Below are 15493 nucleotides of genomic sequence, written 5' to 3' on the forward strand. Positions count from 1 at the left end.
AAGCGTATGAGGAAGATTGTCTGCTGTCAACTTAGAAGCTTGATGGTTGTGATTAACCAAGGAATTCGCATGCTACTTGAATTTGTTTTATAATGTAAAAAGTAGCAAGTGAAATATGCTACCGTGGTCCAACAAAGTACTGGGTGTTTGACCATCCTTCCAACTTACATGCATGTACTTGAGTAATGCAACAGGAGAAAGAATGTGGTTTTATGAAGGAGTAGTCAGTGTTGGTGTGATGAAAAGGGAAGAGTCAACTCCCTCTCTTCTCTAGTGAGGGCAACTAAAATTTTTCACGTGATGACACCTCTTGGCATCCGTCTTTGGTGAGGGTGCAGAGTGGAGCTGGCAAGATGTAATGTCACTTCTCAGACAGTGGTGGGGTTTTTTTTTGTTCTCCTTCCTTTTGTACGAATTTCAAGATGAGGTTTCTTGTGGCACCTGTGCAGAAACCTTACTGTTCTGTTTCATGTGTCTGATTTGAAGGGATACTAATTTTAAAATAAAACAGGTGTTCATCCACATTTAAGTAGTAGTGGTTAGGGTTTGCCTAGGAAACTTATCCTGATGTCACACAGAGCTGTTAGAATACTCTGCTCAAGTGTGCCACACAGGCGTTTCATCTCTACCTCCCTAGCTCTTAGAAGCCTTTTTAGAGGGAATCTGCAGGGCACACAACAGGACAAGCCTCTTCTCTTGTGTTGTTTAACTTCACTTGTCTGGATCTTTTGACAAATATGTTTTTAAAAATCTACAGGACATTCAGAGGCAGTCTCTTGTCTCTCCTAATACTGTCATTGAACACAGTATGTTTGTATTAATCCACTACTTAAAAGTCATCCTTAATTTACAGTAAAGGACTGTTCTGTATTCTTCAAAGTGATAGTGTATCAGGGATGTTTCACTGAGTTTTCTGAAGTGTTTGCTATTCAGGTCAGCAAAGACTGTTGAAGTGTAGTGAATATTGGTTTTGTTTGCTGGCTGCAATACCATTATGGTACCTGAAGAAATCAAGAAGTAGGGAATAAGAAAAGGAACGACAGCTCAAATTAGTGGTTTAGGCTTCATTTGTTAGTGTTACTTATCATTAACTATGAAAGTATCACAGGATCTCTCAAGAATAGGCCTAATTGTGTTTTTATTAAACCATCATGGAGCCATACTCTCCAGGTTCTAACTAAACATGATGTTTAATATTTTATGTAGCTACAGATAGGTGATCCCTTAACTTCAAGGTCTTCAAAATCTTTATTAAAAAATTTACAGTTGATGTTCTTGAACAGTTCTTTTGGAGGGAACCCTTCTAGCAGAGCTGGGTGTATAGGACAGTCTCTTGTACTATTTAGACCTTATCCAAAAGTGCAGATTTTCCTCTTGAAGCTAAAACACTGTAGGTTTCTGACAAATTGACCTGAGTTTTATTAGAAATACGTAATTACCTGGCTGCATCTGTTTAATTGTTTGTCTTCTCTTTTTAGCCGTGGGGTTCAATCTTAAGGAATTGGAACTTCTTAGCTGTGACGCATCCTGGATATATGGTATTCCTGACATATGATGAAGTGAAAGCGAGGTTGCAGAAATACAGCACTAAGCCTGGGAGGTGAGAGGTTTTGCTGATTATTGCTTTCCAAATAAACTTTCTGTCTCACAAGCTATGTAATTATTCTAAGTTCATACTTCCATATTGTGTGATACTTATGATCACTGCAAGATTGAAGGAGTAAATTTTTGGCTTTTTCTCCATGTGTATCAGAGAAGTAGTAGGTATTTTTGTTATAGAATCACAGAATGGTTTGGGTTGGAAGGGACCTTAGAGACCATCTAGTTCCAACCCCCCTGCCATGGGCAGGGACACCTTCCACTAGACCAGGTTGCTCAAAGCCTCATCCAGCCTGGCCTTGAACACTTCCAGGGATGGGGCATCCACAGCTTCTCTGGGCAACCTGTGCCAGTGCCTCACCACCCTCTCCGGGAAGAACTTCTTCCTGATATCTAACCTAAATCTCCCCACTTTCAATTTAAACCCATTACCCCTTGTCCTGTCACTACAGGCCCTTGTAAAAAGTCCCCCCCAGCTTCCTTGTAGCCCCTTCAGGTACTGGAAGGCTGCAATAAGGTCTCCCTGGAGCCGTCTCTTCTCCAGGCTGAACAAGCCCAATTCTCGCAGCCTTTCTTTGTAGGAGAGGTGCTCCAGCCCTCTGATCTTATACTTTGGATTTATATTAAGATGTATTTTTAAAAACAGTATAATACTAAAGCTCAGAATAGCAATTTTTTTAATGTGTCAACCTTTTAGATTTTAAAATCTGAATTTTGGTACTATGATTTTTTTTTTTTTATGCCGTAATTCTTCTGTGGTGTTGTGAAGCAAGAAAATACTGGAATAGCACACACGAGTCTAAATAATTACAAATGAACAGGAAAAAAAAAGACATTACATTGCTTTTCCTTTCTTCTGAATTAGGTATGAAAAGCAATGCATTCTTGAAAACCATATTTGAAAATATAATTTGCTTTTCAAAAGTAGCATTGCATTTTTGCTTGATAGTAAAGTAAAAATAATCTTAACATCTTTTATGGTGGCACATCTAAATTAATGAATTTAATCAGTGCTTGTGTCTTGCTACTTTTTTTTTTTGACAGTAATGAGTCTGTATCACAAACTCTGCATCTAGAAAAGGAATCTGTCAAATTAAATATCATGGCGTGTAGAGTTTTTAAATAATTTCTGTGTGATGTTACACTTACTGAATTATTCCCACTGAGCTTTTACCATTTATGCCACTTCCATTGTCCTATCTTTTTTTTTTTCACTCAGATTGGAGAAATAAGAATTAATTCATGGATTTAATCCTATATTATTTAACTTTTATTTGGCTAATTTTACCTTTGTGTTATGAAGCTTTTTTCCCCCTAATGTCTAGTTTTCTAACTCTGCTGCAGGACCACATGTATATATAGTTTAAAGGGCAGCATTTTGAAACTTGTTAGACAAGTCTAGCAATACTTGTACCCATATTCTGTACTTGGTTTCTTATGATTTTTAGCAAACAATATACTATGTCTTGTATATAAGTTACCTGACTGGTCAAGTGCAGATGTATTAGCATCTTGTCGTTCCAGTGGAAAAACATTGATTTTTAGCTTGGCACTCATGAACACTACAACTGAAGTCAGATAATTAGGTTGGTTTTGACAGTGGTGGCTATACTTCGCATTTTCTCTTTTATTGATTCTGATTCTGTGATTATAAAAGAGAAGTGATAGAGAAATTGTACAAGTTGCCTTTATGTTCCTTGTAAATAGAGAGTTAGTTTTAAGATAACTTTCTATTGCATATCTAAAAATGACTTTCTGAATTGCTTAGCTCAAATGGTGGAGTGTGAAAGAGGAGATGTGAAGGGAAATTTCTTCTTTAGTCTGTCTAAAACATCCTGGAAATCACAAGATTCTGTCACATTAATAGGTTACTACTTCAATGTCATTTTGGCCCTATTGAAGATTGTAAGACCTATGCCAAACTTCAGGGAGGCTAAGATTTCTCATTTTAAACTGTGGAAGGAAATAAAATATTGATGCATAGTTAAGATAAGCTGCTCTGTAATACAAAATCAAGTTTGTGGTATTTCATGTGGCATGCTTTTCTAATTATGTTTTTGCACATGAGATGGTGCCTGACATTAAAAGGGACTAGAGTTTTTAGAAAAACTAAACATGCTTGATACTAGTGCCTATAATCTTCCTTTTCTTCCTACTGTGCTCTCTGCCCATATTATGTATACATTCTCAACTACCACCTGTAACACGGGAGTATTTAAATTTAAGTCCAGTTGGGTTCATATTATCTGGTATTTTTTGAAGTAGAAGTGATATTTCTTCTGTCCTGTTCCTCTCCTCTTGTACACACAAAATCAATGCTGCTAGTATAGCAGTTTTTATTATTCATCATGCACATTTCTGTGGCATCTAAAGGTGTTTTATATTTCCCCTTCTATTCATTCAGGTTATTTGGCCTGTGTATGCACAAAAGGTGCATGTTGTAGCTATGGAGACTTGATAATACATTGCGCTGTTCTTGAAGAGGTTTATGGGCATGTCTAAATGTACCTAATGGCACTGTTCACAATGGATGTGTGGCTTTCACTTTGAGCACTGAAAAGCAAGCAAATGAAAAGTTGAGGGTAGGGTCCTACTGTTACCTTATTTCTGCCTGTGAAGACCTGACAGCATGGCAGACACAGGTTTATGAAAGGTTATAGAAAGAACACGTGGCAGAACCAGGAGTCTGACCCAAATCTTCAGAGACCTAATTCAGTGTCGTAACCAGAGGCCATCCTTGCTCTCTTCACTTGTTTTGCTGAACTCTGATTAGCACTGACTTTCTATTCATTCTGTTTTTATCAAGCTACATTTTCAGACTGAGTTGCACTCGCCTGGGACAGTGGGCCATCGGATACGTGACCGGTGATGGGAACATATTGCAGACCATACCTCACAATAAGCCTCTCTTTCAAGCTTTGATAGATGGCAGCCGGGAAGGATTGTAAGTACAAATTCCTATAGTCACCATAGGTATGAAATCCTGATTTCCTTGTTCTCCTAATGCTTATATGGGTAGTTATTAAAGATCTTTAAAAAAGAGATTCTGGATATTCTGTTTAGCATTCCTTTGCAGTCTAAGGATCATGCCTTTTATTCATTTGAAAAACACTTGTTTCCAGGTAATTCCATTAACCAGGGTTAACCAAAGTGATACTTCATAGCAGATAAATTCCAGGAGAAAATAAAATCGGGCAGCTGTCACATTGATTCTTTCTCCTTCCCACTGCCTCCCTCCAATAAGTGTCCCAAATGCACTTTAACTTACTGAACAATTACTGCTGCCAGTTACTGATGTGTCTAACTCTGGACAATGATTTGAAAGCTGCGTAATTGCTTTTTTATATATTGTGCAGCCAGAACATTTTCCAGGTTCTAATAGTTTACTGAAAAGATTTATAATTATAAGAGAATCTAAGTTCATAGGGAGAAGTATGTTTTTACTAGGTTGGCTGAAGTAACAAACAAATTTTTGGTATCGGAATCTTTTCACTGGGATACATGTTTTGATATAACTAGATGACCATAATGAAAGTAAAAAGAAAAAATGGATCAATCTTCAGAGAAAGACTGAGAAACCCTTTACAATCATGCAATTTTTCTCAGTCCTGCACAGTCCAGTAATTTTTTCCCAGGTATGATGTTTTCATACCTGTAATAAAACCCCAACAATAGTAGTGTTTCCATTTGACAAAAACTGAGTGAACAAAAACTGGAGCTGAGAATATCTAATGCAGAGTGAAATTTTTGTACCCTATGTAAATATAATTTTCTCACAGTGTGAGTTAACAACATGACTTTCAAGAAAGTGTTTCCAAGATAGCGGAAACATAAATCTGCATATAGGACAACTTGGAGTCTCTGTAATACCATTTAGCCTATTATTAATTTCATACAGGATTGAGATGCATGCATCGCTTCTTGCTTAAAGTTGAGTCTGCATTCTCAGTGTAGATTCTTGTCATAATATACAGATTTATATATGTCATAATATACACAGATATACACATATTTAATGCTCTGACATATATAGAATATTATGTATCTCATAATACCCCCAGATAAACACAAATGTATATGTAATTTGGCTCCATTACTTGAAATAGTCTGTAGAGTCACTGAGCATGGTGCTCCCAGTGGAGAGATCACTAGGAAAGTACGCAGGTATAAGCTCACTGTGAAATGAAGATGTAAAATTACATTCTGTTTAGCTACCCCCAGAAGGTTACCTGCTAATCAAAGCTCAGAGGCGTTCTGATGAAAGCTATGCATGTGTTGTCAAAATGTTTCCTGTGCTTTCATGGACAGACTTGAGCGTGTAGCAGTTCAGTTGCACCCGAAACATAAGCAAGATGATGCATTTTAATTAATGTCTACTGTAATTTATTCTTCCTCTTTGAAATTTCATGGGTATTATTTAGCTAATAAAGCTAAGGAAATGTGTGTATTTATAACAATCTTTTTGTGATGCAGCTATCTGTTCCCAGATGGACGAAGTTATAATCCTGATTTGACAGGATTATGTGAGCCCACACCACATGATCACATAAAAGTCACACAGGTATGTTTGCAGAGTTATGTCAGTTATTTTGTAATCTTCACTTCCCTTAGTATCTCATCTAGCAATGGTAATAAGCTTTTATTAAAATGTGAGAAATTCATAAGAGTGAAAATATGTGACTGATGGAAGGGCTTAGATGAAGAGCAGGATAATAATCTTTTACACTCTAGACCTGATGGTGATGCAGACAGAATGTCTTGGAAAGTTTTGTTTATTCTGAGCCTCTTCCAAGTGAGGAAATGTGTTAACGGTTATTAAAGATTTTTGATATTTACGTTACACATTTATGTAGCTTGGTGTTTCCTTGCTAACAGCAGATGGGAATACAGAAGCACAATCAAGGTGAAATGATAGTTTTGAAGCCTGAATATGAACAGTACAGGTCATTGACAAGTCCAGGAGGAAAAGTATAGTTCAGGTGTCACAAAGATACCGGTTCCAGGGTCTCTCTGCTTTCTTCTTTGTACTGTGCAAATTAAAAGAGAGATTGGGGAAAAGCAACAGAAATAATTAAGTGCTTAAAGAGAGTCAATTTGCATAGAAAATTAGACTATCTGGATGTGTTTGTAGTCTTGTTAACTGATGATGTGATAAACTGTTGTGCAGATGTTTGATACTCAAGTGCTAAGAAGTAGCCACCACGAGACAAATGCTTGATTAAACATGGCGCTGAAATTAACACTGGAAAGTTCAGGTACACTATGTAGAGCATTTTTCCTGACAAAAGCATCTGGAAGACTAGAGGATATGTTCAAGGAAAGATGTCAAAGTAGATACACGCCAAACTGTTTCAGATGGTCTTCCATGTCTTCAGAGCAGACAGGGTGACCTGTAGCCACCACGAGACAAATGCTTGATTAAACATGGCGCTGAAATTAACACTGGAAAGTTCAGGTACACTATGTAGAGCATTTTTCCTGACAAAAGCATCTGGAAGACTAGAGGATATGTTCAAGGAAAGATGTCAAAGTAGATACACGCCAAACTGTTTCAGATGGTCTTCCATGTCTTCAGAGCAGACAGGGTGACCTGCTGATCCACTTCCCAAAATCTTTTAGAAAAGAAGTATTCATTACCGTCTATGGTGTTATCAGGAATACCATTGTAAAATACCAGTTTCCCAAGCAAGAGAATTCCTAAAAACAGTTACTGGAAGAAGGCCTCAGTACTTCCGCTTACCTGATTTCCCTCTTTTCCCTCCAGTCTCAAAATGGTAATGAAGGAGTAATGCAGACATATCGGCTATCTGTGTTGCACGGAATGATTTTCTAGCCCCATATCCTTACTTTTCCTCAAGGAAAGGAAAGGCAGCTTAGATGTTCTCAGTGATTACCTTGTTCTTCTCAAGCTAATCATGTTGCATTTTGAATTCGCCGAATGAGTCCAGTTGCTTCTGAACTTGTAGTTATGAGGACACCATTAGTTAATTCTGATGGCAGTTCAACAGGGTCTGAAATGTGTGAATGCTGCCTCAAATAATAAGTAACTGCAGTAGTTCAAAGCTGTCACTAGAGCTGCTGGAGCTATGAGAAGCGGTATAAAAGAGGCTGCAGGGCTAGATCGCTGCAGATGGAGTCTTTGTGAGAGCTCCACCGTAAGCATCTTTAGTCCATATTGGCTACAGCTACAGATAGGAGCGGTCTTTCTCTTTTTCTTAGCCTTATCTCCCCTCCCTTTACTCAGCAGTAGCTACTTATTTTCCTGTGACCTGGATCCTACTCAAACTTTCCTAATTTGTTTTTTCAAGACTAAGAAAGCTTTATTTTTACACAAATTTATTTGATTGCCTGTTCCCCAACAATCCTTAATTCTGGAAAATTGTTCTGGACTCAGTTTTTATCTATTATTAATTCCTCCTGAAGGTGTTCTTACACCTTCCTGTCAGTCTTGTAAAGAAACAAAGTACTGAATGAGCTCTGTGTGACTGCTGCCATGTTATCCTGGGGGGTATTCTTGCCATACTTCCTTCACAAGTGTTGTTTATGTCAGTTAACCATACTACATCCTTGCTCTAGGTAGAAAGGCCTCTTACTTGTCATTTTTCCATCCAATAACTGTGTGTCCTAAACTCATACCTAGAGAAGAAATCCCAATTTTATTCCCATTCATCACTTACTTTCTCACTTACAGCCATGTGTTCATTATCTTCCTCTTAACTGCAACCAAGGAAAAGCAGGATGTATGTCTTGACATAGTAGCTACGTGTTAGTAGTCTATAGAAAACCTGATAGGCACAAATATTTTGACCTTTCTTTTATAGCATGTTTTATAGTATATCATAGCAAAAAACCAAGCTGTTTCAGTAACCTTAGTGTGGCTTTTAAATAGATCAGTAGCAATAGTTTCCTTGACTAGTAAGTAAGTGGGTTGGAAAACACAGGACTTGGAGAAATATTTGTCATTACTGGTGCTAAACTATATTCTTTGTGATCAAATCACAGCAAAGAAATAATTACTTGACTGTCTTTTGTTACAGGAGCAGTATGAATTGTACTGTGAAATGGGTTCCACTTTTCAGCTGTGTAAAATCTGTGCCGAGAATGACAAGGATGTGAAGATCGAGCCTTGTGGACACCTTATGTGCACTTCTTGCCTTACAGCGTGGCAGGTACTGTCATAGTTCAGTTGGTGGAGAAGAGGATGCATTTCTCTGTTACATGCTTGTTTACAGTGTGTGGGTATATGTTTACTTTTCCAGGGACTCAGTAAGAGGGTTCAAGGACATATATTTAAAATGATAAACTTTTTTGTTTTGTGGACCAAAATCTGTGAAAAATCAGCTTCCAGGAGTCATTAAAATGTGGACTTGTAGGCGTGCCAAGGCCGTTTGCTGACTGCTGCTAAGTGGAAAATATCTCCTGAGTGCTGCATGTACTCAGACAGTGGAAGCTGAGCTTTTGGTGCCAGTCCAGCCACCCAGGATGCTTCACGATGTATTCAAAAGGCATGAAGAGGACAGGTAGCAGTTGGGAGTGGATAACTGACTAGACAGCCTTTTATAAGGAGGCAAGATGTCTTCAGTGAGAGGATTCAATCAGTACTACAAGTCAGGAAATGGCCTGTAGAAAAATAAGCTTAGTATTCTTGTGTTTCATGTAATAATATGTAAAGCACTAAATCACCTAGCTTTGAGCGGTTGTTGGGGTAAGAGATTGAATGGAGGGGAAACTGATGTCAGTATCACTTACAGAATATCCCAAAGAACAGAGGCTTCCTGGTGACAGGTTGGTGCGTTTCATCCATCTTTTCATGCCTGACAGTCTATGGGAAAAGGAAGGATCGGTACCTCTAATTCAGCGCAGTTGACGTAAAAATTGAAATGAAAAGCAGAGGTCATTCCTCTTACAACTTCAGACTTTTCCCTACTAGGTGCTTTTCAGACTGTATCGATTCTGCCTCCTTTTTTCTGCCCCTTTCTTCTTTCGTATCTTTATTTTGTGGGGAGAAGTAAGGGTCATGCCGTTCTCCAGCAGGACTCCGTTCCATTAGGCACCAACCAGTCTTTGGTTACAAACGTAGCAAGAAGAGTAGAAAGAATCCTTGACTCTAGTCTATTGTTGACCTGCTTTGAGAGGAGTTCATCTCACTTAATGAGTTTTCCTCCTCATGTTTGAGATATGACTTAGTGCTGTAGATTTCTTTTCAAATTCCTAATTAAGAAATCATCATTGGCAAGCCAGTGCGATGTATCAGAAGTATCATTTCAGTTTTTCTTTCACTAGCAATAAAGCTTGCTGAAAAAGGAGTATTCTCAGTTTTCAATTTTGTGTTTTTTTCTGAAATGCGCCAAACACAAATCTTTCAAATTGCCCGCAAATCAGAATTTTTGAGGAAATTCCATTTTAGACATACCCAAATAAGAATATTTATTTCACTACTGAACAGCTGCTGAGCTGGAACAATATTTCTCATTTCAGGAGTACCATTTCTCTGTTCTTACCAGTTTCATTCTGAATGACAAACATAGATGTCTATGTTAATCCTTGACTCAAAAAAATTCTGAGGTCTGTAGCTTCCCCCCTGCCTCCTTAGCTGAAAGGATTGAAATCTTTGTACTTTTAATTACTGGGTGACTCATAGCATGGTAGCAGCATGTTCCAGTGTTGTGCTAGTGATGTGCTCTCCTTCTGGAGATTTGGGAAGCTAAGGGCCTCAGTACTTTGGCTAATGGCAAGGGATTCAGGAAGAGGAGGATAGCAAAGCATTTTGGGCTCAGAGAACTGTCATGTTTGAAAACATCAAGCTTCATCAGAACATTGCAACTAGCTGTAATTGGCCAGGTATGTTTCGGACTTCATTACAGTTTTAACTTTTGTATAATTAGTGAGGCAATGAAGAAACATTACACTGTAATAGCATCAGCTGTTGCAATCTTCTGGTGGGCTAGTGTTTAATTGGCAGCATAATGACTCATTAGACATGCCTCAGGAGGTCCAATACAGATGTTTTCACTAAGCAGAAAAAAACTGAGTAAGCAACATCAGATCTGCATAGAATACTAAGGATGATTCAGAGTTGTTCACCTTTCTGGAGACCAGTTTCTCGAATAAGACTGGATTCAACTGTTTACTTTTTGTATTATGCAACAGGAGTAAAATGTCATTTTCTTCCACGGAAATCCATTCTTATCTAAAAACTACATGTCTGCCCTTGATTCTAAAAGCATATGGGCATATATGCTGCATTGTAAGGTTCACAATAGCTAACCTCTGTGTTCTAAATAACCTTTCTGTGGGCATGGACAAATGTGTGTATCTATACAGACATCTCAGATCTTGGTTTTAATTTCTCAGTTGTATTCACAGTGTTGAATACAAGTCTCTGCTGCTGTGATTGGTTACCCAATATATTTTGATGAACTTAGTGCTTTTGAAAATAAAGGAAGGAAAGTACTAGTACTATTCGACAACACAGATACAAGAAAGCCTTGAAAATCTGTAATGCTGTTTTTAGAAAATGAAACTGTAAAGAATTGTATGAGTAAGGGAGGACTTGTGCTCACTTGACAGTGATTACTTCAGTAGCTCCATATAATTTGGAGGCACTCTTTGAGGTAGTAAGTGATGTTGATGAGTCCTTTGTAACTAGGATGCAAGGCTGCTAAAAATAGATTACATACATCTTTCCATACAAAATGAAAATCCAATACTAACCATGCAAATAGACATGACTGGTCAGGAGAGATTATTTATAGTTACCTGGCCTTGGGGTACAGTTGTTCCACAGACTGTAAAATCATCTGTCAGGTTGGTAAAACTGGCAAGTGTCAAGATAAAAATAATGCTAGAAAAAAATTAAAGCTGTCCTCACATCTGAGAAATCAAGGATCTGTGCTTACTTGATGGTATTTCGGGATAGGTGGGTTCTTTAGAATGAATTTTGTTTGTATCTTTTTGCTGTCTGTGTACCTGACTGCAAATATGATACAATGGGATTTCCCAGTTCAGATGGGTTTATCTCGATCTCTCAAAGCTTCAGAGCTCTTTTGGGTGTGGTGGTGTATTTTGGGCATTTTAGGGGGGCGGGAGGAGGAGAGTGCCTTTTTTGTTTGTTTTTGTTTTGGTGGGTTTTTGTAAATTCAAATCCACATTGTACTTCTTAATACAAAAATTTCTTTGTAAGTGCTTGAAAGACTTTTGTCAGGTATTTTTGTTCATTAGTAGTCTGAAATCTACTTTAAAGGCTTTTCAGTTACTTCTGACAAGGACAAAGAATATTTCTGATATGAGTAAAAGGAGTGGAAATATGGCTGCTTGAAAATCATTTAACACATTAAACCACTTCAATAAAATTCAAGTAATGCTTGTTTCTGATAAAGTGAAAATAGTTCATTGTTTATGTAATTTATTGGAAATGCTGTAAAGTCCTGGTTTGCTACCTTAAACAGGTCAAAAAATCTTTGTAGCTTTAGATGTTCTGTATACATTTTGCTGAATGTGGTAATGGGCTGCATGCCCTAAAGCTCATCTGAACTTTCTAACTTAAAATGAAAAATAAATACTTTATATTTAATATAGAAGATACACAATAAAATGCGTTATCTCTGTCTACACACCTTGCCTTTTCCCCTTGAAAAAAATAGGAAAAATGTAATCCTAAAGGTCATGGTGTTACTTCCTGACCTGTAATACTAAAACAGGTAAAATTTTGGTGCTTTGCAGAGATAATGTTTATGTTTTGATTAGTTATTTTTAATTTAAGCTTAATCTTCTGCAGAGAGACAGCTTTAAAAGTGCAGTCATTTTACCATTTGCCGTAGTTAAATACATACGAATCTGTTTACTCCAGTGCTGCCTTAGAAGCTCTCAGAGACCTGTTAAGGGCATTTTTGTGTAGAAAGATAAGACCTACTTTTTAAATTACTTTGATTTTCTTATTTTTAAAAAATTATGTACTTTTTTGTCTTGCTGTAGGAATCTGATGGCCAAGGCTGTCCTTTCTGTCGCTGTGAAATCAAAGGAACTGAACCAATCATTGTGGATCCCTTTGATCCAAGGGATGAAAACTCCAGGTGCTGCAGTATTATTGATAGCTTTAGTATGCCCATGTTGGACTTGGATGATGATGATGATAGAGAAGAGTCTTTAATGATGAATCGTTTGGCTTCAGTCCGAAAGGTAAATTTTCAAATATTTCAAATACACCAGATAAAGCTATACATTTGTAAACAGAGGTGCCCGTAACTTTAAACAATGAGAGGTTGCACTTCCTGCTCTAGGTTTCCATGTCTCGATGAACACTCCTTGGGTTGAAAAAATAAAGCATGTCACTATTGCAGCAGTAATACTGAAGTTGAATAGGAGGAAAAAAAAATACAGTGTCTCAACTGATAGGAATAGAGTTAACTGAGTTTATAATGAAGGAAGCATGAATTTGCACCAGCTCAGACTCTTATCCAAACTGTGCTGCATGGGCAATTCCCTGGGCTGTGATTTGTAAGGAACAAAACATTTCATATGTACAGAATAGATTATTAGTTGTCTGCACATGTGTGTATTCACATGCACAGCATGTTTTAGGATTAAACTTGAGCTTCTAAATAGGTCATAAATGTTATTGCTTTGTGAAAGTGACTTGCAACCTGATTCATATTGCACACAACTAGTTTTTAATCGTATTTCATGAGAGTTGTCTGTGATACATTTTTCTGTAGTTTTAGTTTTGGGTACTGAGTGTAGCTGAGATTATTCATGGTGACTTTGTGTTCTTGGATGTTTTTTGTCCTGAAAGTGCTCTATGTTAAGTTCTGGGGTCTTTCTTTGGCCACAGGAGATTTTATCACTGATAAATAAGTACTATCATTAACAAAGGTTTATGTTGGTAGTTTTCACCACAATATTTTAGCCTGGAAGAGATATTGTCATAGACCATGCAGCACTGAATTTTACAGTGCATTTTCTGTATTTTACCTTTTACTAAGGTCATCTATATTGAATAGTTGCCTTGGATTTAATTCTGCAACATCTTATTGTTCCATTTCCTTATTGTTATATTTGTTTTTTAAAAAAACTGTTTCACTCTCATATCTGAGAGTATCTGTCAGTAAACATGCATACTTCTGATATCCTTCTTAACCTCTTAAGTCATATGAATCATTCTTGTGTTGTGCGTAATACAACATGGACTACCCTTGGGAACAGTTTATCCTTCCTGCCTGGACTTAAATTGCAGTCTGCAGACTGACCTCTGTGAGATAGCCTTGAATTGATGGGCTTTTATAACACTATCACTTCCATGATAAGGCAAAAATGCATTATGCTTTTATCAAAAGAAGGAACAATAGGCTTTACTATAAGAAGCCTTGTTCTCGATATCCACCAAGTGCTAGAGTGCTTTGGTGGTTGCTATTTTTATGTCATTAATTTCATTGTCTTTGTTCCAGTCTTTACTTGAAAATGTTGAATTATTGGGTCAGTTGGTGATTTTTCAACTGCTGGTTTATTCTTAAAACTGTTAGCAGTGGCTGTACAGTGATGCTCGTAACCACACCATCGGTGTGGAGTAGGGCATAATCTGTATACACTGTTTGTTAGTAATGCCTTCATCAGCCTTGCCTATTTCCTTTTATATTTATTTTTCCTGCTAATTTCTTCACAGCCTGCTAGACTAATTTTTTTCCCCTCTGTGACATTTTGTAGGATTTTACCCTTTTTTAATTTTTGTGTCCTCGTTAATGCTATTAATACGAACATGATACTGCATAATGGCTGTGTTGTAGTCATTTGATTTGTTGAAATAATGGAAGTTAGATGACAAAGACAGTAATTTACTTCTTGCAGCCAACCTGCTGATACTGTTGTTAAATTGTAATCCCAGTGACCAAATTTTTCAATTCTTATTATATTGCAGGGATTTTAATATGGTTTCTCAACAGTAAACTGTTAATCCTTGAAAATCAAGGGAGGTGATTTTGTCTCATATCACCTGGCTAGGCCAAGTGGTATTACTGAGAACACCTTCTCTGGCTAGTAGTGAGCTGGGAAATTAAACTTGCTAGAAGAGGAAAGTTCTAGGGAGGTGAAGTCCTGATGAAAAAGACTGTAGGGCTTCACGGTGTGTTGCAGAAATGTTCACATCAATCTGTGTTGTTCAGAAAGCCTTGTGGGATGGGCATTGTTAAAATGTTTCTAAGCTGTTACTAACAGTTTTCACTGTCTTTGGGATTTGTACTTGGAAATATATTCATACTGCAAAGAATACTTGCAGTAAGCTCATTTTAGAAGCACACACACTCAGGTTCATCACTGTATCGGGGTCCTGGGTGGGTTTTTAGTGAGCTCTTGTTGACAAAATGAAAAGTGGAAAAACACTTTTAGGAGTTGTCATTATAATGTAAAGAAAGTACAATTTTTTATCACCTGTATAAATTATGGATATAAGTTGGATACCAGAAAAATACCAACTCTACAGTTTATCACTCTGTCTCTAAAATGTACTCATAAACTATCTGAATTAAGTCTCTGAGGGACCTCAGACTTGAAATTGCTTTAAGGAAAAGGATAATCACAAAACTACTTATTCTTTAATGGAGTGAGTAAATGGATACACTTTAAGAAAAATGAATCATTCTTGCTAGGTGTTGTGTGTGAGTCAGCAGCAGATCAGCTGTAACAGGGGCTTTAGAGGAATCCACTGCAATTAGTCTGTTTATCTGCCTCATCAAGCAGCTTATTTTTTTTAATTTCCAAATTGTCTTCAGATATTTCTTTATGAAAGAAAGATGAAGAGTGGTGCCAAAAACTCTGTTAATTATCTCATCGCTGAGAAATTTCCAGCCCCATGGTATCAGATTAGCTAATGCGGCTGTTGCCTGAACTGTTGCTTTTCCCAGCC

General features: G+C 37.3%; 1 protein-coding gene across 1 annotated transcript in view; it reads left to right on the top strand.

Annotated features, from left to right (window-relative positions):
- Positions 1-15493, top strand: part of CBLB (Cbl proto-oncogene B, E3 ubiquitin protein ligase) — a 127540-nt gene that overhangs the window by 80673 nt on the left and 31374 nt on the right. The window contains exons 5-9 of the mRNA XM_010148061.1: positions 1479-1600; positions 4406-4543; positions 6073-6160; positions 8637-8768; positions 12574-12777. Of these exons, the coding sequence (XP_010146363.1) occupies positions 1479-1600; positions 4406-4543; positions 6073-6160; positions 8637-8768; positions 12574-12777 (684 nt within the window). The remainder of the gene's footprint in view (positions 1-1478; positions 1601-4405; positions 4544-6072; positions 6161-8636; positions 8769-12573; positions 12778-15493) is intronic.

Source organism: Eurypyga helias, unplaced genomic scaffold (genome assembly GCF_000690775.1).
Source record: "Eurypyga helias isolate BGI_N326 unplaced genomic scaffold, ASM69077v1 scaffold8533, whole genome shotgun sequence".
In the NCBI taxonomy this organism is placed as follows: Eukaryota; Metazoa; Chordata; class Aves; order Eurypygiformes; family Eurypygidae; genus Eurypyga; species Eurypyga helias.